Source organism: Callionymus lyra, chromosome 18 (assembly GCF_982586985.1).
Source record: "Callionymus lyra chromosome 18, fCalLyr1.hap1.1, whole genome shotgun sequence".
In the NCBI taxonomy this organism is placed as follows: domain Eukaryota; kingdom Metazoa; phylum Chordata; class Actinopteri; order Syngnathiformes; family Callionymidae; genus Callionymus; species Callionymus lyra.
The window spans coordinates 7042769-7067423 of record NC_141835.1 but is presented as its reverse complement, the minus strand read 5'-3'; the positions used below and the strand labels follow the sequence as shown (position 1 = coordinate 7067423).

Sequence of the window (24655 nt, the reverse complement as noted above, 5' to 3'; positions counted from 1 at the left end):
TATAGAACACAAGAGGATTATCATATGATAATGGTATAAAGTGTTTGGGGTAGGAGTTCCCTTTGGTGGCCAGACGGGGGCAGTGTGCGCTGCACAATACCACCAAGCTCAATCAGAACATGCCAGTAATGGCTCAGGAAACACTGTTTTTTTTTTTAAAAACCACAACAAGTTCTCGTTCACCTTCGTTCTCTAGACATCGCTTCCTGTCGGCTTCACTGTCGGCCCTCCGCTGACTCTCCAGGTTCTTGTGCTGCAGCAGAGCTTTCTCCCTCTCCAGCTGCCGGAGGCTGGACTCCAGGTTCTTCCTGCTGCACACCTGAGGGCGAGAGTCGTGAAGCGGTGACAAATCAGTCGCTGAAATATTGCATTAACTTCCGACTGCGTCTCTGAAAGACTTCGGAGGAAGTTGTGGTGAAAGTCAGACGAGCGTCATCGTAACTCACTCACCTCGTCTTCAAGTTCTTTGGAGATTTTGTCCAGACGACTGGTGGTGGCTCTGCAGAGACAAGAACCTGCTGAGTCATCTTTTTTTTAAAAAACTACCAGTTTGTATTTCATAACTGAAGAGATGAAAAGTTGAGTCAAACTATTTTCATTTTTCTCTGCAAAGAAATACACGGAGAAAGGAGAACATGAAGAAGACAGGAGTGACTGGTGAGGATGATCGAGATGTTTACGTTGGAAGGTGAAGAAGAAAAAGAACATATGACGAAGAAAAGGGAGGAAAACAGAACAACAAGAAGAGAGAAGTTAGATGGCAAACGATGAGAAAAAAAGGAGATGAAAAAGAATGAAAAAATATATATATTAAGAAAAGAAACAAAGGAGTAGAGAAGGAAAGGAGAAAATATGAAAGAAAGTAGCATGTGAAGGAAGGAAAGAAAGGGTAAGAGGAAATAAAGAAAAGAAGAAAGATTGAAATAATGGCGGGAGAAAAAGATCAAAGAAGGTAAATAAAATCAGTGTAAAAGGAAAACAGATATAATAGAAAAGACATACAATAAAAGAAAAGAAAGATTAAATACGTGAAAAAAGAAAGAAATAAAAAGACAGATGAGAAGAAAAAAAATTGAATTGAAGAGAGAAAGACATAAGAAAAACAAAAAAAGAGTGTATACAAATAAGAAAGAAAAGAAAAGGATGGACATAAAAGAGAAAAGTAACAATGAGACAAAGGAGAAAAATAGGAGACTGAAAAGAGGAAGAAAAAGAAAAAAGGGAACAAGTAAAATAGGAAATAAAAAAAGAGGTTCAACCTTCAACACCACTGATCACCTGATTCTTCTACCTGTGTTTATGATCCAGATCATCTCGGACTTGCTTCTCGTTGTTCAGCTGAACCTCCATTTGCCGGAGTTTCTTCTGCAGAGCCGCCGACTGTGGAGAGAAGTGGCTTCATTCACAAACCGACGCTTCGTAGAGTATCTTTAAAGACACTTTCACGCTGGTTCAGCAGCAATATTTCCTCCTTTTTGAAAACAGATCATTTAGATCTATTGCGTTCCTTTAATCAGGATTCAATTTGGGGCTCAGAGATTAGCTTCTAGCTCCTCCACTCATTCTCAAAGCTGCTTTAGATTTGTGTGTAGCTGAAAGCGCTCAAACTCGGCTCAAGCTCGTCTAAGACTCCCGGATCAAAGAGGAAATCCTTTAATCGTTAATGTCTTCTGAAGCTGCGTTGATCAGGACGTGTGCGTGAGAACAAGACGCCGCATCTCTTTTATTGACCTTTGAAGCTGCAGGAACAAACCTTTTGGTAAAATCAGCACCTGTCAAAAACCAACCCACCTCTCCTTTGGTGTTCTCGTGAGCGGAGGACGAGTTGTTGGAAGCGTTGAGCAACCTGAAGAAGACATGCAGGCGTGAGCAGGGACGAGCGAGGACGACCTCAGACTGTGGACTCACTGGTCCTCTTTGAAGTAGGTGAAGCCGACGAACGGGAGCTGATTCCCCACGAAGGCCTTCGGGGTGGGGAAGGTCTCCACGTCGCCCTTGTCCTCCTCGATCTCGTCGAAGTTGCTGGTGTCGATGTCGCTGCTCAGCTCCGGCACGACCGGCGCCACCGCTGGGAGGAAGTTCGGTGTTACCTTTTATTTATTTGTTTTTAAAATGATCATAACGTCGCTCACTGTCTCGGATGGTGTCGAACGTCCACTGGTCGTTCTTGAAGAACGGATGTCGCTTGATCTCTTCCACGCCGTTCCTGCCCAGCCTCACCTCCCTGCAGGAGCGTCCGTCATTCAAACACGATCGACACGAATAAAAACACGTTTCTTTTATATACCTGTCGGTCAGGAAAGCGCAGATGATGCTCTTGGCGTCTCTGGAGATCTCCACGTCGTCCGGGAAGTTGAGCGAGTTCTTGTGGTCCATGATCTTGCTGTAGGTTCCCACCAGGGAGTCGGCGTAGAACGGCGTGTCGCCTGAACGGTAACCACATTGTTAACCCACCTTGGATCTTAGGACGGGAGCGACCGTGACCACGAGTGACGACTGACCGACGAGCATCTCGAAGATGAAGACCCCCACGGACCACCAGTCGCACTCCCTCCCATAGTAACCGTCTCCTCCTTGGGACTTCAGCACTTCCGGGGAGATGTAGTCCGGCGTTCCCACGGCGGTGTCGCAGTGGACCATACCGGTCTGAAACATGTCAAAATACTAATGCTGCTGATCCGAAATGTATATTGAGAAAGAAAGAGGAAACGAGAAGAAGATTAGAAAAAAAGGGAAAAATTGAGAGAAAATAATGGGAGGAAAAAATAAGGAGAAAAAGAAGTGAAAAAGAAAAAACTGAGAAAAAGGAGGAGGAGCTCAAAGAGATAAAAAAAGATAAAAGAAATAAAGTAATGAAAGAGAAATAAAAGAAGAAAAAAAGGGAAAGAGTAATAGCAAAATGAAAATGTAGAAGAGAGAGAAAAGAAAGAGATTGAGAAAATAGGGTAAAATGGGAAAAAGGAGAAGAAGAAGGTGGAACAGAAGATAAAATAAGAAAAAAAGGAAAAGAGAGAAAGAAAATTAAAACTGTGTTAAAAAGAAAAAGTGGACGAGAGGGATGTAAAAAGATAGAGAAAGGAGGGAGAGAAAAGGGGAGAAGAAGATGATGAAAAAAGAACAAAGTAAAAAGGTTTAAGGGGAAGAAAGACAAAAATGGGGGGGAAAAGAACTGGACTCAAAAATTGTCGATTGATGAAAATGAAATGAAATACAAGCAAAAAAAAGAACTAGTAAAATGAAAAAAAATTACAATAGGAAAAAGAAGACAGAAAAAAGGAAAAAGAAAGCGTAAGTAAATAGTGAAAAGGGGGAAAAAGAAGTGAAAAAGGAAAAACTCAGAAAAAGGAGGAGGAAATCAGATAAAAAAAGATGAAAGAAATAAAGTAATGAAAGAGAAAAAAAGGAAGAAAAAAAAAAGAGAAAGTAAGAGAAACAAAGGAAAGAGTAATAGCAAAAAGAAAATGTAGAAGAGAGAGAAAATAATGTGATTGAGAAAGTAGGGGAAAACGGGGAAAAGGAGAACAAGAAGTTGGAAAAGATGATAAAATAAGAGAAAAAAGGAAAAGAGAGAAAGAAAATTAAAACTGTTTAAAAAAGAAAAAGTAGAAAAGATGTAAACATATAGAGAAAAGGGGGGAGAAAAAGGGGAGAAGATGATGAAAAAAGAACAATGTAAAAATGTTTAGGGGAAGAAAGACAAAAATGGGGGGAAAAAGTACTAGAGACAAAAATTGTCAAAAAAATGAAAGAAAAACCAACTAGTAGAACTAGCAAAATAAAAAAAGAAGACAGAAAAAAGAAGGAAAGATAAAAGAAAGAGTAAGTAAATAGTGAAAAGGGGGGAAAAGAGAAGATGAAAACATAAAAAAGAGAAGAAAATGAAAGAGGTGGAAAGTCAGACAGAGGCAAATAAAATGCCAAGGACAACCAAAGAGAGGAAAAGTAAAGGAGAGAAGTCGACGGAGGAGAAGAATCGTCCTGCTCTTCAGCTCAGGCGCCCTGAGACTCACAGAGTCCATCTTCATGCAGGTGCCGAAGTCGGCGAGCTTTAGGTGTCCGTGTCGGTCCAGCAGCATGTTGTCGGGCTTGACGTCGCGGTGGATGAAGCCCATGGAGTGGATGGCGTCCAGAGCCATCACCACCTCGGCCGTGTAGAACTTGGCCCACTTCTCGGGCACGTCGTAGGTGCTGGTGAGGTTGACCAGGTCGCCCCCGGGCATGTACTCCATCACCATGTAGAGGTAGTGCTCGTCCTGGAAGGCGCTGCACAACTGTGTGGTGTCACACGAGCGAGAGTCAGGCGGTGTAACAGATTGAAAAAAACAAACTCATGGGTAAAAGTCGCACCTGGACGACCCAGGGACTGTTGGCGAAAGCCATGATGTCTCTTTCTTCCCAGAAGAAGGCCGAGTCGGATCGCTTGATCATCTCAAACTTGCTCAAGAGCTTCATGGCGTAAACCTTTTGCGAGGCTTTGTGACGGACCTGAGTGGAGAAACATGAGTCAAGTCACTATATCATCAGCAAACATCATCGTCCATCGAGGCTCCTCCCCCCTTTCTGGTCACCACTCACCAGCTGGACTTCCCCGAACGCGCCTCTGCCGATCACCTTCACCCTGTCAAAGTCCTCCAACTTCATCTGGAGGTCTCGGACTTGTCTGATGACTTTTTCATCTGAATTGGGAAAAAGAAAGTCAAGATTCAGGCTTTTGTTTGATCCATTTCTGAAAGAAAGATTCTCACATCGGATCAAGAAGGTGTCGATATTTTTGTTCTTCCTCAGCGCCGGGTAGTCCAGGTCCAGGACCAGAGCGTTGATGGAGTCCTGATGGAGGGAGATGGAGAGTCAGGTTTGTGAAAATGATGCGTGACATTTATTTATGGATGGTTTGGAGCTGCAGAGAAAAGTGTTTATGTTGCTAAAATGAGGTTTGGGAATTAAATTCAGGATAAAATAACCATAAAGCAGCCCAAATACAATATATTACGATACTGTAGGAACAAGTATATATTTGTAGTATTGTCGAGTACTTGACTCTGGTGTTACAGAATCTACAGACCACATGACACTTGACGAAGTTGTAACTGTTTTAATTGTTTTGAAACCAAAATATGTCCAAACATCAGCTTTAAAAGCTGCTGGAGTCACTGTATCCTCTCATCCTCAGTCATTGCCAGAATTTCATCATTCCTTTAGCTGCGGAGTACATAAAAACTCTGCTTACTAGATTCAGCAAGTTTAATTGCAAGAAAAAAAACGCTATATATATATATAGACATATATACACAGGTAAATTGTTAAATAAATACCAAATTATTTATTATATACACACTTAGATGAAATAAAAACCATAAAAAAAAGCTATGATAAAAAAAATTAAAAAAGATTTAAAATCTAAAAGTTTTCGCCGAGAAAACGATCTACTATTTTCAAAAGTATCAATACTTTTGGATATAACTAATACGACAGGCATCTCTTTAGATAATGCTTCAAATAACAAAAGCCCAGTATTTAAAAAAGACATGAAACTTGTTTCCACACTGGCATGTGGAAGTGAAAATGGTATCTCGAGTATCGGTATCGAGTCGAAAATCCTAGTATCGTGTCAACCCTGATAATAATACAGATAATATACAGTTTATATTTGTGTTTTAAACCTTGAAGACATACAGTACGTTAGCATGTTAGCATAGCATCTTTAGCATCCTCTAAGTAGAAGGTAAACAAACTGTTGAATTGAGTTCAATGCCAAACAGATTCATATTATAACTGCTAGGAATTTCCATCATATTTAGAATTCCTCGTCTCTAAACGGCGCAGGTACTGCAATATGAAACGTAATATCTCGGAGGCAAGTAGTTCTGAAACACTACATGAGCAGCAATGACAACTTCCCTCCATCGGTGAACAGCAGAGAGCTCTGTTCTCACGGACACAGACGGTGAGATAAGATGACTCATTTGTTCTTCTGCCGCCGCAGACATGATGCCAGAGATATTCATACGCCGGCAGCAAAAAGTGCATAATCCGGTTTTTGTGGAAGATAAACTGCCAGATCCACCAGCTGAGGGCCTGGAATTCTCTATTGATGCACGTGAACCGATGAAACTGTTTTGATAATGTTTGGACAAGCTCTCCCAAATTATTTTTGCAGCCGAAAAACTTCCATTGAAAGAATCTTCTTAAAAAATCTTCTGATTAAAAGGAAATGTTGGGAATAAATTCTATAATCTTTAGTTTTAACGTTGTAGGTGTTGAAGATATGCAAGAACACATTTTGCGTTATTTATTTCCAACTAAATCAGTTCTTAATGTTGGTGTTGAATTGATTTTGGTAGAAAATGTTATTTTGAAATTTACTAACTATTATTTGCCTGGTATTGTATTGATATTAAGTAATATTTGTCATTTAAGTGTTTTAGCCTTTTTTATCCGTCAGAAATAAAGTGATATATGACGATGAGAAGATAAAATGCACAAAAATTCTACCACAATTTACTTCCTGTACTTAACATAATTTTTTTTTTACCTTTAGCAACAATCCACCTACGATAAATATCATGATACAGCGGCAACGATACAATATACTGCAATACTGTAGAAACAAGGATATATTTGTAGTATATATTAACAGACTCATGACTTTTAGTCGTAACTTCTTTAATTTGTTTTGAAACCAAAATATGCCCACAACATCATCTGTAAAAGCTTCTGCAGTCGACTGTATCCTCTCGTCCCCAGTCCTCGCTGGGATTTCACAGGATTCAATTGTTCTTTTAGCAGACAAGGACATAAAGACTGTTGCCAGTTTATTTAACTATGAACCATAAAAATAACTATTATAAAATAAATTAAATCCAAAGAACAAAGCTCGATACAGTACTGATGAATATCGATAGAGTTAACACTACTTTGACATCATTATAAAGATGAGTAATGACACCAAAATAAAACATTTTGGTCTATATTTCTTCTCTAATCTTCCTTGTCAAGTTCTTCCAAACATTTGTTTCGCTCTGTTGTAGCAACCGAGCAGCTAGCTCGCAATCTAATGCTAGCGTTGTTTGTTTTTCTATCGTTAGTTGCTGTTTTGCAAAGTATTATGATAGAAGAGGATAACTATTTGCTTAAAGTAAACTACCTAACCAGTTCTTGAAGCCTAACCAACTATGACATTTTCTAGAATCAGCCTGGAGCACCTGCTCTCAAAACATGCTAGCAATGCTCCACGTCGTTTATCATTATCGTGTTTTCATTCCAGCGAAAGGACCTTTTGAAGATTAATAGAAGAAAAAAAAACCCATCAGGCCTTCAAACTCTTCCGCCTGGATTACGAAACAGACTTCAGTTGAATGCAATCAAAACAGCGGAACTGCTGGGAACTGCTGTGGCCGTCTTAGGTCAACTCGCTATTTTGGAGCTTCTGATTTGACCCCGGGCGAGCTAGGAAAAAAATAATAATCAGCAAACCACGCAAAAAAGATGGAGCGATTAGGACCCTTTTTAACCACGACGCTGTCCCACATAAAGGAAGTCGTACATCAACGATTGTCGGCGACGCATTCCTGGACGGTCGCTACCAAAACTTCAGCTGAAAATATTTTGACGTAAATCCGTCAACTATCTGCTCATCGTTTGCTGCTCGGCTCACGTTTCGTCATCTCGACCCTCGCTTCCCCATTAAAGGCCTGACCTCACACAAAACTACTATTTAAGGGAAGAAAATACACAGTGTGTGGGGGGGATGGGGGGGTTGCGGAGGGATTTGCTGTGCTCACAACACGGATGAGAGGATCTCCCTGCGAGAGCGGCAATACAGGAAATGGACCGCCCCACCCCAGGGCCGGCAGATAACTTCACTGTGTCATCAAACCACCGTCTCATTTCCTCTGAGGCAGCATTCTCTGTTTAGTGTCTGCCGCTTTGAAATAACACGGCAGATAGACACACACACACACACACCTACACACACACGCCGGCTCCTGAACACCCGCCACAGGAAATAAAGCTTTTTTAAAAAACGGGGTCGGCGGAGGCGTTACTCGGGGTGAATAACGGATGACATTCTTGAGGGAGGACAGGGTCGTTCCTGGTCTCTTATCTCGGGCTGTTATCTCCACGGGGGGAGGAATGCGGCGGTTGCCGAAAACAAGGCCCGAGGATTGCATCGCCGTTTAATTTCGGGGTTGATGTGGTATTCATTTGCGGGTCGAAATCGGCGGGGAGGGCGGATTTGACCCGGAGTGAGGTCTCTCGTTCAATTGAGAAACCGGTTTCAATAAAACACACTTGAAATAAATGCTCTTGCAGTGGATTCAAAGCCAGGTGTGATCCAAATATAAAAAGGTCAAATAACTACCTTCTTTGAAATGTTGGTGCGTGACCTGGTTTGACTCCTAAAAAACTAGAGAATCAATGAAAATAATTCATTTAAAACTTCACTGCTCGCACAATAAAAGTACTGAAACCAAGAATTATACCAAGAAACAAGGTTTGTTTGAATTCTTCTAGCTCTACATTTTTAAATAAATATTAAAATATGGTCACCACGGTAACACAACATTCAACAACAAGTACTTCATGTTCTACAAGTCCTTATAAAGTTCCCATGAGTTGAACTATTAGTAAAATGGGCCAACTTGCTTACTATGTTTAACAGATTAATAACAAAAATATCGGCTTTTCTTTCATTTGTTATGACTTTAAACATAACAAAACAGGTAAAGCAACAGTTAAACTTAAAGCTAGGCCACAATATAAAAGGTTGAAATTGTGGCAGGAAATTGTATGCATTATCTTATATACTGATTCCAGAGAACAATTTTTGCATCATTAATATAAACAGAGATTTAATTAGTTAAATAATGTAGTTTATATTTAGGTAAAGACAGGATTAAAACATTGCATTGTTGAGAAAATGGCTTTTATTATTATCTATACATCTACAGCATATATCTTTTCAATTATTTTAATATAAAAAACGAACCTTAAACAAAACAAACGAGTAGTTTAGCAAACACGTTAATTATCAGTGACCATTTTGGAAAACACTCCATATACGAGGTGGCAAATATTTTTATAACTTCCTGAACATTTTTATACAAGATGGTCACAGCGCCTGAATAACAGGACGAGAAAAAAAAAAATTATTAGCAGTTTTTCTGCTACTTGAATGGATACGAGGGACGAATAAAAGTGGTTTAATGGTGTTGGGACATTTTTCCAGGGCCAGGATACTGGAGATAATGTAAAAACAGGGGGTTCTGTACGCCTGCAATTGTTTCCATTTAAACATTCAAGCCATGTTCTGACTCAATCGTGTGAGAAAATGTGTTTTATAGCGGTCTGATGATGACGATCATCCCGAGGTGTTTGTACCACGATAAAGCTCGACCTTAGTCATTCAATGTCTCCATATTACTGTAGAAAAGTGTTTTGCAACAACTGTGGTGAAACGTTCACATCCTGGTCAGTGGTTATGGCCTTTAAAGGGCTACGACTGTTGTGATGTTCGTGCTCAGAGAAGAGGTGGAGGATCTGCAACAGGATGTGCAGTCGATCCACCGCCTGCCAATACACCTCTTTTATCGCTCGACAAACAACATTTGTCGAGTCGTCGTCGATGAAACGATCCATATTTGTCGTCGGTGTTTTACTGCACGGGGTTGTAAAGTGAAATTAACAAGTCGCACAACAAAGGAGCGCTCGCTGTGAAAATAATAAACACTTAACTACGAGGTCGACAAGAACAAGTTGCATCCGAGCTAAATTATGGTGCGACGGGCCGACATCATTAGTCATTCATCAGTTGGTCGGAGAACGACGGCTCTAGCAATTCGTCTCCGTCGCGGTGACGACGCCAAGAAGGCTCTGGAGGACGATTCTCAGCCATTCCGACAGAGCGGATATTTTTAACCGCTAAATTGCTAACAAGTGTCTGGGGATGCATGAGGCCGAGACGACGATTGACGTTTTAATGGGCCTGATATGATCAGATCCTCCGACGGAGCTGTGATTATGGAGGACGAGACTTCAGCGGGGACTGAATATGATTAGATAAGGTGATGTGATGTTGAGATTTCTGGTACAGTAGCATAAATTAATCACCGAATTATACTTGTTATTGAATTGCAAAAGTCCTTTTTGCAGAAAAATGCAAGTCTTCTTGGTCATTCCAGCCACAGAAAGTCGGGTAAATATAGCATTTGTGGCTAAAATATCCAGCTTTCAATTAAGTCAATGCATTGAGGGATGAAACTTTGCCAGTTGGGTTGAGCAGGTATAACAAAATTTAAAAAAATATTGATTTTGAAACATATTCGGCTAATTTTATTGTTATTGTCTCTAGTGGAGTGAGACATCTCACTTCATTACAATCTCTAGAAAGTAACAAATGCGTGGAAGCATCCCTGCTGAATAGTATGTAAACATGGCAGCGTCCCATACGGGGTCGCCGTCGACAACTGTCAAAGTTTGGGAGCATTTCACCTTTGACCCATTGAATAATAGGGTTACTTGCACAGTTTGCAAAACAGACGTTGCATATCATGGCAGCAGGACTGAAAAAACACCAATTAGCTTGGATTACGTTTATCTAGAAATAGTACGGTTAGTAGTAGTACTGTTACTCAGAATACCTTTTAAACATTTGGCAACCTTTTCACTATATTGGATTAAAGAACCTTTTCACGGTTTTTGCAGTTTGCATTATTGAAAACCCACCTTACCTAAAGTAGCGTTTACAATATCTACTTAATTTTTTTTTATATTGAAGAATGTTGCAACTCTCTCGGTTTTGGTTCCCACGCGTTAGTAATACTTGATAATGTGTTGATTTTTTTAAACTAAAACTGTGACCAAAATAGTGAACATCAGATTCAGTCAATTTTTAGCAAATGTTCTCTGCATTGTCAATTATTTTTCATTTATTTTTAGATAGAGTGGAAATTTTAAGCTCAAGATCTGTACTATGTGTAATTTCGTTTTTACTTTTGTTAGTATTTATAAAATTTGTATCGAAAAAATTATTGCTTAGGAAACAGTATTAAAGTAAAGGCATCGATATCAGAACCAGTATCGAAGATTTTCGCCCTTTTCGGAGGTACTTCTGTTTGTATTTATCATCTTCTGCCCGATGCGTGCTTTAAAAAAAACTTATGTCATCATTTTTTATCGTATTTTTAGTTAATCTTTTTAATATCAGAAAATTCCATATAGTTGCATATAACAAATAGTTTTTACCAACTGGATATTTATACCGTCTTCTACACTTCACTGCAACAAGTAAAGTCTCCCTCATCTTCGGTCTCGATAAATTAGTTTTGGAAAAAAAGCTAGTTTGAAGCGAAACAATATCGCTAAAAAGAAATATATTCCGCCGTCACCGTGGCAACTGAAATCAACTCAATGGCGAGACGAAATGTTGCGACTGTCACTCTCAACCGAGAGATCTACAAACATCTGTATCTTTGTTGTCTTTTGTTTTTGAACTACAGCCTTTTATCTCTTCCATACCGTTACCTCGCCAATGGATTATACACGGTTGCCTGGCAACACCTGCGAAAATACAAAGAGTTTAGTCCAGTTGACGGGAGAGAGAAGCAGCAGGCAGGCCTTTTTTTTTTTTTTTTACGAGTGCTCAGTTTCAGCACATTCTATTCTTTTCCACTTTATTTACATGACCCACTGTTGACATGAGCGTCTGCCTCCCGTTCTCCTGCTTCCACTCTTAATCACGCAATAAAAAAGCCACGTGGATCCACCGGTCAGGAATGTAATGATGCTCGGCGGCGGGGAGGCCGAAAATAGAGCGGAATTACCCGAAAATGTTCAAAGGCAATTCCTCAGGTTTCCGAAAAAAAAAACCTGGGTCTCATACCATTCTCGTCGGTGGGCATGTGGAACAGAAAACAAGCTCTCGAGCGGGGAAAATAGTTTTTTGATTGAATTCCACAAGTTTCAAAAATAGTTTTTCAGGACGTCGCAAACGCAGAGCAACAGGCGCAGGATCCCAAAATGACCATTAAAAAAAACAACCATGTCCACCGTTTTCTTCGGGGAGTAGACGGAGCGTATCTCGGTCTCACTCTTGACTGATTCGGGTCCCATGCTCCTGTGCCCTGTGCATTTTTGGCACCCGGGCCGAAGCATAAAGTGAGCCCAAGAATGTCCCAGAGCAAAAGAGCAGAGGGAGGACTCTATTAACCTTTGACCTCGTCCAATTCCACAATCTTAAAACCAGGTCATGTGCAAAAATGAGTTCCTTTATTAAAAAATACCGTAAAGGACACACAAAAAAAAAAAGAAGAAGGTAACAACAAGTCTGTTTGTGAAACAATGCAAAGGAGAAGTGGTCGCTCACCTGGTGCTCAGACTCAACGAAAGAAACATGTCAAAAAATAAGGTACGAAAAACAAGGATTATTTTAGGATACCACTAGATTGTAGCAAGATTACTTTGCGTTAATGGCTACAGTATAAAAAAGCAGCCAAAGTCGGAATAAACATTTTGCAAACGTATATTACTGACAATTTCTGTGGTTAAAACGTGTGTAACAGACAAACTGCTTTCAGAGACGGAGGTTGCCTTCATTTCTTTAAACTTTTTGAAAGCTTACAGGAAGAGAAAGCAGGAACCAGCGCGACAAGAGCTTTTCTCTCGTGTTGTCAACAAATTCACGTGGTAAGAAAAATAAGCTGAAGACCCTTCAATTTGCAGTTTACGTTGCTGCAATTATTAGACTATTCTACAAGTTTTAACAGACACAAAAATTTTCAATTTTCTTAAGTACCACTTTAAAATACCAGCAGGAAAGTACAGGCTAACAAGGCCATCTATGGGATTGTAAACAACTGTTCCTAAAAAACTGTTTTAGATGTAATAATTTAAGGTTTTCATGATTATTTGGTTTAACAGTAATGTAACACAATGGCCCCAATAATAAATAAGAAAATGTATTATTTTAAATTATTTTAAGTTCAGAAAAATGTCAACAAATAAATGTGTAAAGTCGTACAATTACTGCAACAACACGGTCGTCTTCCTTATCCACACTTTCAACCTTTCATCAGAAATTAAAGAAAAATATTTCTTGCTACACAAAAGTACAGTAAAAATACGAGAATAAGTTCCTTACTAGCTCACGTTTTAAGAATATACATTAGTTATACTTATACATAAATAAACTGGTTTACTGACAAATTTTTTTGTTTGTGGGAACAAACTTTTCCAATGACTGTCCACGAAAAAGCCCTCTTGTGCATATGTATGTTGCTCATGAGTGTGTGTAGGCGTTTGTTGCACCAGGAGGCTGTGAAGGAATGAAAACGCTGCAGCCAGATGGACGGTCAGATCGTGTGTGGGAACCTTCTGTTCTATCCCGTCCGTGCTTAAGAAAACACCTCAGGTACCACATTTGTATGAAGACATAAGAGCATCGGGAAGTGGGTTTTTTCTCTGGCTGAAAAGATCTTTTCCATGACTCTCGGAATAGAACTCACTCATGGAGACCTGTGATATATTCACGCACCACATTCTGCACGTCTAAACTCAGCAGATTAGTGCAAATCTCGGGGAAATTTATTTCCAGTGAGTCGAGTGAAGACAAAATCTTCTGCTGATTCTAAGAAATCTTAACACAACAACACATTCTTATTACTCATCAATCATTTACAAGATGGTCCCCCAGCTCAAATTCCTCCTTGTATCCATGGAAACTATTTTTTTTCACTAGATACATTCCCTTTATTACGTAATGTTGAGATATTTGTGTTGGTGTGTGTGTCAGTGTGTTGATCATTTTTCTCCCCGTTTAAAAGTGGAGGTTGAGGTGAGAATCACGACTTCGCTATAAACAACAGTGCAAATGTTTCTGCTAAAATCTCTTGGTCGCTTCTGAAAAGCACAAAATAAACATTACATAACAAAACATTTTAACACCACCATTATCTTAACAGGGTTCTTAAGACTCACACTTCCTAATAAATCTCCAGCAGGTCTTTGAAGAAAATAACAAGGTGTTTTGCCTAACAGTCTCTTAACAGTTGGACAAAAGAAAACCTAAATTAAAAAGAAAACATTACTAAATATAACTCGAAACAGGGTGAACCATGACAAGTTTGACTAAGAAAGATAATTGTATTGTTGATTAAATTCAGCTAAGCAAACAATAAAGGGTCGAAAAAAGCACCCAAAAAACACCTTAACTAAGCTACTTGAAAAGTCAATACTTTCCATTGACAAAATGGTTTAATTCCTCTTGGAAACTGAACACTGCCCGGAGGATCCTTCCCATTATGATAAAAAAAGCAAAACATAAATTTCCCTTTCAAGCTAAATCACCAGTGAAAAGACACAAACGCCCCTTTGAAAATGTTATTGGGGAAGGGTTCGTATAAACAGTACCCCTGTTAAACCTCCTAGGAAACCTTCCTTTGGAATGACTCTTGCCTGTTCCTGGAATGGTATAACCATTACCTTTGGAAAAAGGGTATATTCCGTTTGAGAAATGTATACATTCAGTTAGAGTTTACATTCCTCACATTTGGAGAACCTTGACTATCCCTTTTAACCACCTCTGAGGTCCTATTTAAAGATCCCTACCTTTCTTTCAGGAAAGCAAGATTTGAGTCTCCCTTCTTTTTAACCTTGAGAAACATTTACATTCCTGTGCCAGACATGGTCAATCCCTTGGCTGAACTTTTACATGCACATGTTCCCTGTGGAAAAACACCCCGACATGTTATGAGGAAAACATGTGCTCCCTTTGGGGAAAGAAAAAAAAGCTCAATTAACGTCAGTAAACCTTTTCATTACGTTCTGTTTGGGAAAAAAACCTCAACATTACCTTTTTTTTTTAAACCTTTGAGTCCAGAAAATCTATTTTGCAAATACTTTTGAAAGTCAAACACATTGACTTTGGGTGAGTACACGTTCTAATTCAGGAACTACATTAGCTTTGGAAAAACTACTTGATTCTGTTGCTTGGTACTTAGTACTTTGTGTGTATTGCATTTCCCATGAGAGGCTACTTGTGTAAGTTTTTTTATCATCTTCCCAAGTCACATCTCTTCAATCCGTCATTTACCACGACATGGACTTCTATTCTCCTGGTATCTCCATCTCTACCACTCCTAGTCCAACACCGTTTCTCCTCACATCACAAACAAATATGCCCCCCTTACTTTAGTAATATTATAATTTTACCCTTTACGCTCAGATAGAAACCATTCCTTTTTGAATGATGCATTAAAAAATCCCAAGTATAAACATACAAAGATTCCCTTCATGAGAAGTTTAATAACATTTTGGAAAGATTTCTTAAGACTACAAAGACTTGAGGTCAAGTAACAAAACTTTGTCTACAATGTTCATTAGTAATTACAGTATTTATCGTACATACACAGACGGTTTTCTTTCGAAAACTAGGATAGAATATTTCACGTTTATCTATTCATTAAGTAGTAAGTCGCTGAAGACTTTGGTGTTGTTGTCATAGTGGACAAGGATGTTATTTCTTTGTATGTCAGCTGTCGAAATCTGGCCAACCACGGAATGAACCACACAATATCAACCAATGAGAAGCAGCATAAGGCGGGTCTTGGCATCTATCTTACATTACAGCATCATTACACATAATACAGAGACATAAAGTCATTGAGGAATTTTCAACACAACAGGGCTGACAACGTACTGCAGACAAGTTATTCGTAGTTCAGGTTTCTCCAGTCATGAGCTGCACTTTAACCTGAAAATTTCTCGCTAAACTCTACGGCAAATTCCCCAAACGCCATCCAGAAGTAGAAAATACATTTCCGGTTTTCAAATAAAAAGCATTGAATCAGCTGCATCTGCCTTGTACCGTTTAAAATGAATTCATTCATTTTTGTTAGTATTCATAATTTTGTGCGAATCAATCGTTTAAAACAGAGATTTTAACCCAATGAATAGGTTTCAGATCATTTAAGAACGTCAATTTTAAGCTGCGGGGTAATAAAATATCATAACATTTGAATATAGAATTTTAGAGTAATTCATAATAAAACAATATTTTAGCTGTGACTCATAAAAGTCATTGTCAAAGACGACAGGTTTATGATACTATAAATCAATAATGTAGAAGAAGATGACGCCTACTATCTCATAACATATCACAACATTTGAATGTAGACTTTTGGAGAAAATATATCATTTAATACCATATTTTAACCAACTTAGTTTATGACGCTGTAGCTAGCATGGACTTGAAGAGATCAGTCTTATATTTACTGAAACTTGTCAGCCTTGTACATCTTGTTGCAAGTCCCCCCAAAAATCCCACTCAACTAAACAATACCTCTGAGGGCTACAAGCTAACTTGAGATTCATTGCATTACACAACCAAACATTTGCAGCCCAAGAAACGTCAGCATGTTTTGAAACAGCCTGCCAGAGACAATAAGACTGGACGGGTTCTTCTTTTGAAGGCAAATTTGAAAAACAAAAAAAAGATGGTTTATTCAGTTACGATAAGGGGTTTTAAATCGAGAATCCTACATAAATGCCAAATACTTATTTGCACAGTCATGACACTTCTTCAGTGAAGTGGAGCAGAACCAAAACAGCCAGTGGAGAGAGAGGCCCGACCGTCTCCCCGGAGGACGGAGTGAGACTGGCTCGCTTTGCAGGAAAGAAAAAAAAAAAGAGAAAAAAGTTGGCCTGGGCGACCGTCCCCAGTTCCTTATAAGGCAGTGTTTCTACCCGGCATGCACATGTAGTTGCCTGGCTAAGAGCAAGTCATCTACACTCTGGTGGACGATGAGGACGAAAGACAGAAAACCCCAAAAAAACCGGTCCCTCTCTCGAGGCTTCTTCGCTCGCTCCCCTGGTCACTGATATTCATCCTATCTCTGGGCGAAACAATGTTGTGTTCGTAAACTTGTCAACGTTATCGGGGGCCGGAGCCATTAGTGCGGCAGAACTGGGAGGTTGTTTTTTTTTTGAATGCAGTTAAAATACCTGCAGCGTTGTTTAACGGGCCTGTGAGAGAAAGTTCTGGAAGAGAAGCAGAGCTGGTCGAGGGGCGAGATAAGGCTGGAAAAGTGAAAAGGCAAAAAAGTGTGGTTTGTTTGCCAGGACTTTGAGCTCCATATATAGATGCTGCCTATTTACCCACTGAGGTCATTTCCTTCAGGAAAAGCGCGATCTGCTTGACAGGCAAGCGAATGTCTTCACTTTATCTGTGAAGCGTTTTTGGAGATTGTGCTCCGAATCTTGATCGCAGACGGTGGTGGAGGAAGTGAGGTCGACCACCATACAAGGTGAAGTCACAACAGGATGTCTTACAATACTGCGGTGCCGTCATGACATAAATGTCAAGTGTTCTTAATTGAAGCACACACTGCATTTCCCTTTTCTTTTGCCTGCAGTTGATTCAGAACTCTGCAGAGAGAATTCTGAGCCGCTCTAGTAGAAGAACTCACATTTCTCCGAGCCTTAAATCTCTTCCCTGGCTTCCAGTTTCTTTCAGGATCAACTTTAAAATTCTGGTTCTTACTTTCAGAGCTATTCATGGTCAGAGTCCTCCTTACATCACTGATCTGATCCAGACTTACACCCCAGCTCGGGCTCTGAGGTCTGTGGATCAGAATCTACTGATGGTTCCTGAACACGGTTCAGGACCAGAGGAGAGAAATCCTTCCAGACTGTTGCTCCTAAGCTTTGGAACGATCTCTGTGTTTGAAGAAACATCTGAAGACGTTTTTATTTGTTCAGACTTTTCCTTGATTTTCTGGAACTCCTGTTGTGTTATCAGTTGTATCTTGATCTTTAAAGTATATACTTTATTGAATATTGTTTGATTGTTTAAGCGCTTTGTGACCCTGGTCTGGAAAAGCGCTATATAAATACAAATTACTTACTTACTTACTTAATTAAAAAAAGTAAAAACGTGAATACTTATTCCTTTGGAACTTGAAAAAATAAAGAGTTAGTCAACAAAGTTTTGATATATGGCTAGTATGTGATACTGTAGGAACAATGACCATTTTTAAAGAATTTAAATTTAGTATTATCGTCATAGCACAGTCAACATCAGGGTAGTCAACGTTTTAAATTGTTCTACACGTGTAGTCGAGGATCGTAACAGTTGTGTAACCGATTACGCGCACTGTCAAAGTTGTGTTGACCCCACGAGGCCCACATCACGTGACCAAAACACTCACACCTCATTGGTCAACAGTAGCTCGGCGTCACTTTCAGGCATTTACTGTATATATTGGTGAGAAATAAACATAGAAAACGTGTAGACAGTCATGAATTCTTATTTGTGTAACTGTTAACACGGATGAAATACAAGCGTCCGCAGGATTTCTATGGATAAACAATTAAAAATAAGTGTTAGTAATAACACATTTCTTACTTATTGATAAATTGCTGTTGAACGTCGATACCGTTAATAAAAACGTATCGATATTTCAAGTTGTACCAATATTTTCTTACACCCCTTACTCTTCCCGCGACCCCCCCAAAGTATCCAGGGTAATTGAAGACTCTAAATTGCAGGTCGTAATCTTTTCAGGTGATCTTGCCTCTCGCCCTAAGGAGCTGGGACATTCAAGAACAGAGACCACTGCTTATTCTATAAAACACAAGGTAGGAAGCTCGATTGACCTTTTATTTAAGGATAACACGATGGTTGGTGTATTTTTTAAATATCTTTTGTATTAGTCCGCATCTGGAAAAAGCCACAAAAATGTGGAAACACACAACCGTGATCAGCTGTCTACGAAAATAGCCTTTTTTTCCAGTGATATTATTTTTCCTTTTTCCTGCTGCGTTGCCACGATAGCATTGTGACTAACAAGAATACGAGCCTGTGAGCAATTATTTTGGCAGCGCAAGCATGCATGTTTCCCTTCCACCTGCAAAAAAGGACATTTTCGGAGCCCTTAACGTTTGTGTATAATCCCCGCCCTGAGCAGCAGCAGAACTTTTCCTTCATCTCAGCGACGGCGGCTAAAAATGGAAAGCGGCAGAGGCTGCTTTCTCCTACACGCCGGCTTCCCACTCAACTTTCGTCTCCAACACTCAACACCTCTATCTCTGCGGCCCACGAGCAGGAACTCGTAAGTGGCCCCGTATAAGCAACCGCTCCTCGCATTGTTTCGAAAGGAAGAGGGATTGACGAGGAGCCCCGATTTAAGGGGGCGCGCCGGTGCTTCGGCAGGTAGACCATGCAGAACTCTCGAGAACTTCGGGAGCGGTTACGAAATACGTGACGTGTGATGCCCTCAGATTTAACCTCAGTTAAAGGTGATTTAAGGACTGTTCCAGAAACTTTTAGACGAAGCACGATCTATTTAGTCCACAGTATAAGAACTTTTTATTCATTTAAATCCAAATATATCATGTTCTCACAATTCTGTTACAAACTTTATTTAAAAATCTTTATTCAAGTTCCTTTTGAGGTCAATTTCGTATGTAATATATTTTTAGCCCTTCTGCATTCTTACCACTAGAAGACAACTTCCTACTCTTAACATGTACTCTGGTGTATTTCTAAAAAATATATAGTTTAAACACCTTCAAGAGTAGTTAAACGGGTAGGGTTTTGGAAAGTATCCGTCAATATTATACCCATCACAGTACAGATACGATATAGTTTCGATATATTGTGTTACTGTAGGATTTATCTATACTTTTGTGCTTGACTCTGGTGCTGCAGAATTAACAGACCACATGATGGCTTTCATTTGTTTTGAGACCAAAATATGCTCAAACATTAGCTTTAAAAGCTGCCGGACTCGACTGCATCCTCTCATCCTCAGTCATCTCTGTGATATCACGGGATTTCATTGTTCCTTCAGTACATAGTGACTGCTGCCATTTAGCGGCCGGACGTTAAATTGCAACACAAAAATGAACAAACGTTGTGAATATGTTAATTGTAAATAAAAAAATAAAATCGAATTATTTAATTTTAAAAACACTTTAGTAACTGTAAACCTGAGGTAAAATAAAATATGATTTGACGCTACAGTGCTATAAAATATCAATACAGTATCGTGAAAAGAAAATCTCGATATATATATATATTGGCATTTCTTTTTTCTTTCCAACACGCCCTACTGGATGTTATATTTGAAAACAAAGACATACATTGTTATCTTCTCAAATACATTTTGAATTTAATTCATTTGAAAATTACTGAAACACAAGCTTTCGCAGGATTTCTAAGGATAAACAATTAAAAATAAGTGTTAAGTAATAACACATTTCTTACTTATTGATAAATTGCTGTTGAACATCGATACGGTTAATAAAAAAGTATCGATATTTCAAGTTGTACCAATATTTTCTTACACCCCTTACTCTTCCTGCGACCCCCCCACGTATCCAGGGTAATTGAAGACCTTAAATTGCTGGTCGTAATCTTTTTGGGTGATCTTGCCTCTCGATAAAATATCGATACAGTATCATGACAAGAAAATCTCGATATATATATATATATTGGCATTTCTTTATTCTTTCCAACACCCCCTCCTGGATGTTATTCCTTCTGTGTTCTTTTTTATAATATTGGTAAATATTTTTTTGGTTTCAAGTTGCACTTTACCTACAGAAACGCAATATTTATATTTAATTCATTTATGTATACAAGTGTATACAATTCATCTTAAGTCATCGCCTTAACGTAACGTTGAGATGTTTAACAGATCAAGTCAAAATATACTTTTCCACACCAGCGTCTGGATTTAAAAATGATGCTTGTTTAAATAATCGTTGACCTTTCTCAGGACTCGTGAGTTTGCCAGGCAGAGTAACTCGTTTCTGCTAATGTCTAAAGGAAGAAGGGGGTCAGCGGAGCCTTAAGCGTCGGGAGGTAGCACTGGGGGACCCCAGCTGAACTGGGGGGGCCCATTTCAGGGGGGGAACGTTTTTGAAAGAGAATCAATAGCGAGCCTGTCATGTGCGAGAGAACCAACAGGACGTCAATTCAGTGACGGCGTTTTCTGGAAAAAAAAGAAAAAAAAAGTTGGGGAGTTGTGAGCTGAAAGGGCTTTATCTCGACTCGCATCATCAAAACCTCGCTCAGGTCGCCGGCGGTAACGGCGACGTGAGAAACCAGCGACGGTGTTGATCTAAGAAGGAGCAGCTGGGCCGGTGGTCGAGGCGAAAAAACAGAAACAACCGCCCCAGTGTTTGACTGAAGTATTCAACCACATGCGAGACGGGTTTTTTTCGATGTTAATGTGCGTGCGGTTATGTCAGGTCGCCATGGCAACCGGGACGTTGCATAAGCGCGAGGATGTTGTAACTTAAGTCGTGGAGTCGTTTCTCTGATCCTCGTACCTTTCGCTGCAAGTTGTGGATCAACTGTCATTATGAGATTGAGTTGCAGGACAAACACCACAACATTTTTAGGAAGAAAGTCCCTGCATTGTCTCCGAGTTGGTTTTCCACGGTTCACACGTATGCCTTCAGGTTTGTTTGTAGTTTTTAAATGGAGAACCGGTTTGTCATGGCTTAGTAAGCGCCAATTTGTTTTAATTTTGGGTGCAAGTTAATACATGCGCCAGTCTAGAACTTTTGAGTTCTGATCAATTGGCATTTTAAAGACTTGGTGCCAGATGTGGAGAGAATGAAAACAGAATTGGACGAGCTTTGCTGCCGTTGAAGAGGAAGACGACCAATGATGCGGTCATTTCCCCAAAGTATTAATTTCAAATTTAACCTAAGTTTCTCCAAATCAAACAATGGAAACATCATTCTTGAAGCTTCATCAGAGCCAGAATGAAAGGACAGACCGAACACAACAGATTCCTAACTAACTAGTTATTTATTTTCTCGTAAAGTACTCCCTGGAAACCAAAATATATCTTGAATACAAATCAAAAGTACACAATTTGCCATACATTTAAAGTACTAATAATATGCCACAAGGGTAAAAATGTAAACGGTAGCTTTAAAAAAATCTGATTTTTGTCACGTTGAACAACCATCGGTGTCATAATGCTCAAAATTATTGGTGTACCCATAATAACAGCCGAATAAAGTCCTGCTGTTTTTGAAATTGCGCGGACAAAAGAGCGCTCCGGAAGTTTTTAAGCCAACCCAAACTTTCTTTAAGTCGGGCCTAAATTTCAACCATATATGCCAAATTAAACGATTGGTAAGTAACTCCTTTATGATCCATTCATTAGATTGTTTAATAGTAAAAAATATATATATATAATAATGTTACGTATGGACAGTAGGGCTGTAGGAAAATATCGATATATAATTTTAATTCCAGATACTGTATCTGTATTAAATAGCACTATATCAATATTTAAAAAACACCACTAACTTTATTAAGCACCTAAAGAAGCATCACGACAAAGTCCATGAGCAGATCGAAGACACAAGAAAGACGAAACAAATCAAAGCCGTTAACTTTGCTGTTCTGTAGAGACGAGAGAAAATTCTAGTCGACTGCATCAAAGTCAACAATAACAAACGTCCTTGTTGGTGTTAATGTTGAATTTATCATTGGAATCAGCCTCGATCCAATACATAGAGTTTGATAGTGGTTTAATAAAGGCTGACAGCGCTGAGTTCCATGAAAAATATAAAAATACATTAAATAACTTTAGTTTAGTCATAACACCGTTAAACGCTTTACCAACTTACTTTCAAATCTTGTTGATTACAGATCAAATGATGATTTTCAAATAAATTAAAACCAGTCCGGCAGCTTTTAAGGCTGATGTTTGGACTCATTTTGGTTTTAAAACAAAGTTTAAATTTGAAAAATGCAACACTGACAGATACTGGATACTACATGTTGCTCCAGGTGGTTAATGCACTTCACTCTTAACATAAGTTTACATTCTGTTAATATTTCTAGAAGCACTTTCCTACAAGCACTTTGACATTTGATTAGAGAAAGTATTTCCATTCCATTTTCAAGTATGTCCAGGACAAAGCCAGTGTCCATCAGAGGCGACGAGGTGCAGATAGTTGACAACTACAAGTACCTCGGTGTGTGGCTGGACAGTAAACTGGTCCTGCAACACAGACCATGTGTATAAGAAAGTCCAGAGTAGACTGTACTTTCTGAGGAGGCTCCGATCATTTAACATCTGCAGGAAACTCCTCTGCATGTTCAACCAGTCTGTGGTGGCCAGTGTCCTATGCTGTGGTGTGTTGGGGTGGGAATGTGTCCAGGAGGAGAGTCAACAGGTTGGACAGGTTGATCAGGAGATCTGGCTTTGTGAATAAAGCTGGACTCACTGGTTACAGTTTCTGAGGAGGTCTCTGGAGAAACTACTGTCCACCATGGAGGATGACAGTCTCTCTGAACACTGTCATCAGAGAAGCAGATGGAGCACGAATGCTCCTCCCATGATGCAACTCTAATAGACTCAGGGACTCATTCATTCCTCGTGATATAAGGGTGTTTAATTCAGAGTTTGGGGCCAGGAGTGAAAAGATGATATTCCAGGTTAATCTTTGTATCCTTTGTGTCTTTGTATCATATTTCTCTTTGATCTATGTTCTTTGTCTTTAGATTTAGATTGTGTCATGTTGCCCTTTGTTCTTCTTTTATGAAACTATCGTCTGTGTTGCTGTGTGCTGGAAAAACAATTTCAAGAAGGTGCTCCAGAGGGATCAATAAAGTTGATCGATCTATCTATCTATCTATCTATCTATCTATCCATCTATCCATCTATCCATCTATCCATCTATCCATCTATCTATCTGCTCAATTCTTTGTTGTCAAAGTCAGAAAAAGTATTGTTTCTTTAAAAGAAACAATATATGGTTGTTACTAAAGTATCGCAATATACTTATCGCAACACATGTATCGCAATACATATCGTATGGCCAGATTCTTGTCAATACACAACCCTAAATAACCACAGAAAAATAACGTTAAGGTAAAAAACGAAATAACTGCAATCACCACATTTTTTTGCATGTTTTACTCCAGACTTAAGGTATATTTTCTTTACTCGTTTTGGGGATTATAACTAACTTCTAATGCATGTTGACAACAGAGAAAGAATTGGTGGCAAGTAATCATTAAAATAGGTAATTTAAGAATGAATTCAAGGTTGAATTTAAAGCTTTCAAATCAGAATTGACCTTAAACTTTAAGTAAAATAACTTATTTGTACAGGTTAGTTTTATACGCACATGCATTTCAATGTAAAAAAAATATTTTGGAAAAAATAACAATTTGAGATTTTGCAAATGACAACAACTTTCACTCGGTTTTACTCCAAACTTTAGGGATATTTCTCCTGTTTTTGAGGTACTTTATGTAGATAACAAAGATAGAAATCAAAGTTTTTGGCAGGGACTCATTCAAAAAATGGGTAATTTTAGCACCAATTCAAGGTTGAATAGAAAAATGATACCGGACTTATTTAAGGAGTTAGTTGCACAAGTTAGTTTGTAAAGATTTAACAACTTGTCAAGATTGTTCTAATGACAACAAATTTCACTCCAGACTTTAGAGATATTTCTCTTGTTGTTGTCGGGTAATATTTTACGTTGCAATTATGTCGACAACGGAGGAAGACATCAGAATTGGTGGCAAGGAATCATAAAAAAAAAGGGTAATTCAATTCAAAGTATACCTTACTTTTATAAGTAAATACCCTATTTGCACAAGTTACTTTGTATG

The 24655-nt window shown here is 39.0% G+C and overlaps 1 protein-coding gene across 1 annotated transcript in view; it reads right to left on the bottom strand.

Moving 5' to 3' along the window:
- The window catches only part of rock2a (rho-associated, coiled-coil containing protein kinase 2a), a 37593-nt gene that overhangs the window by 11345 nt on the left and 1593 nt on the right, over nt 1-24655 (bottom strand). The window contains exons 2-13 of the mRNA XM_087780028.1: nt 4746-4827; nt 4576-4676; nt 4348-4485; nt 4011-4271; nt 2502-2646; nt 2288-2426; nt 2133-2224; nt 1909-2068; nt 1792-1846; nt 1292-1380; nt 451-499; nt 184-319 (exon numbers count right to left, since the gene is read on the bottom strand). Of these exons, the coding sequence (XP_087636154.1) occupies nt 184-319; nt 451-499; nt 1292-1380; nt 1792-1846; nt 1909-2068; nt 2133-2224; nt 2288-2426; nt 2502-2646; nt 4011-4271; nt 4348-4485; nt 4576-4676; nt 4746-4827 (1447 nt within the window). The remainder of the gene's footprint in view (nt 1-183; nt 320-450; nt 500-1291; nt 1381-1791; nt 1847-1908; nt 2069-2132; nt 2225-2287; nt 2427-2501; nt 2647-4010; nt 4272-4347; nt 4486-4575; nt 4677-4745; nt 4828-24655) is intronic.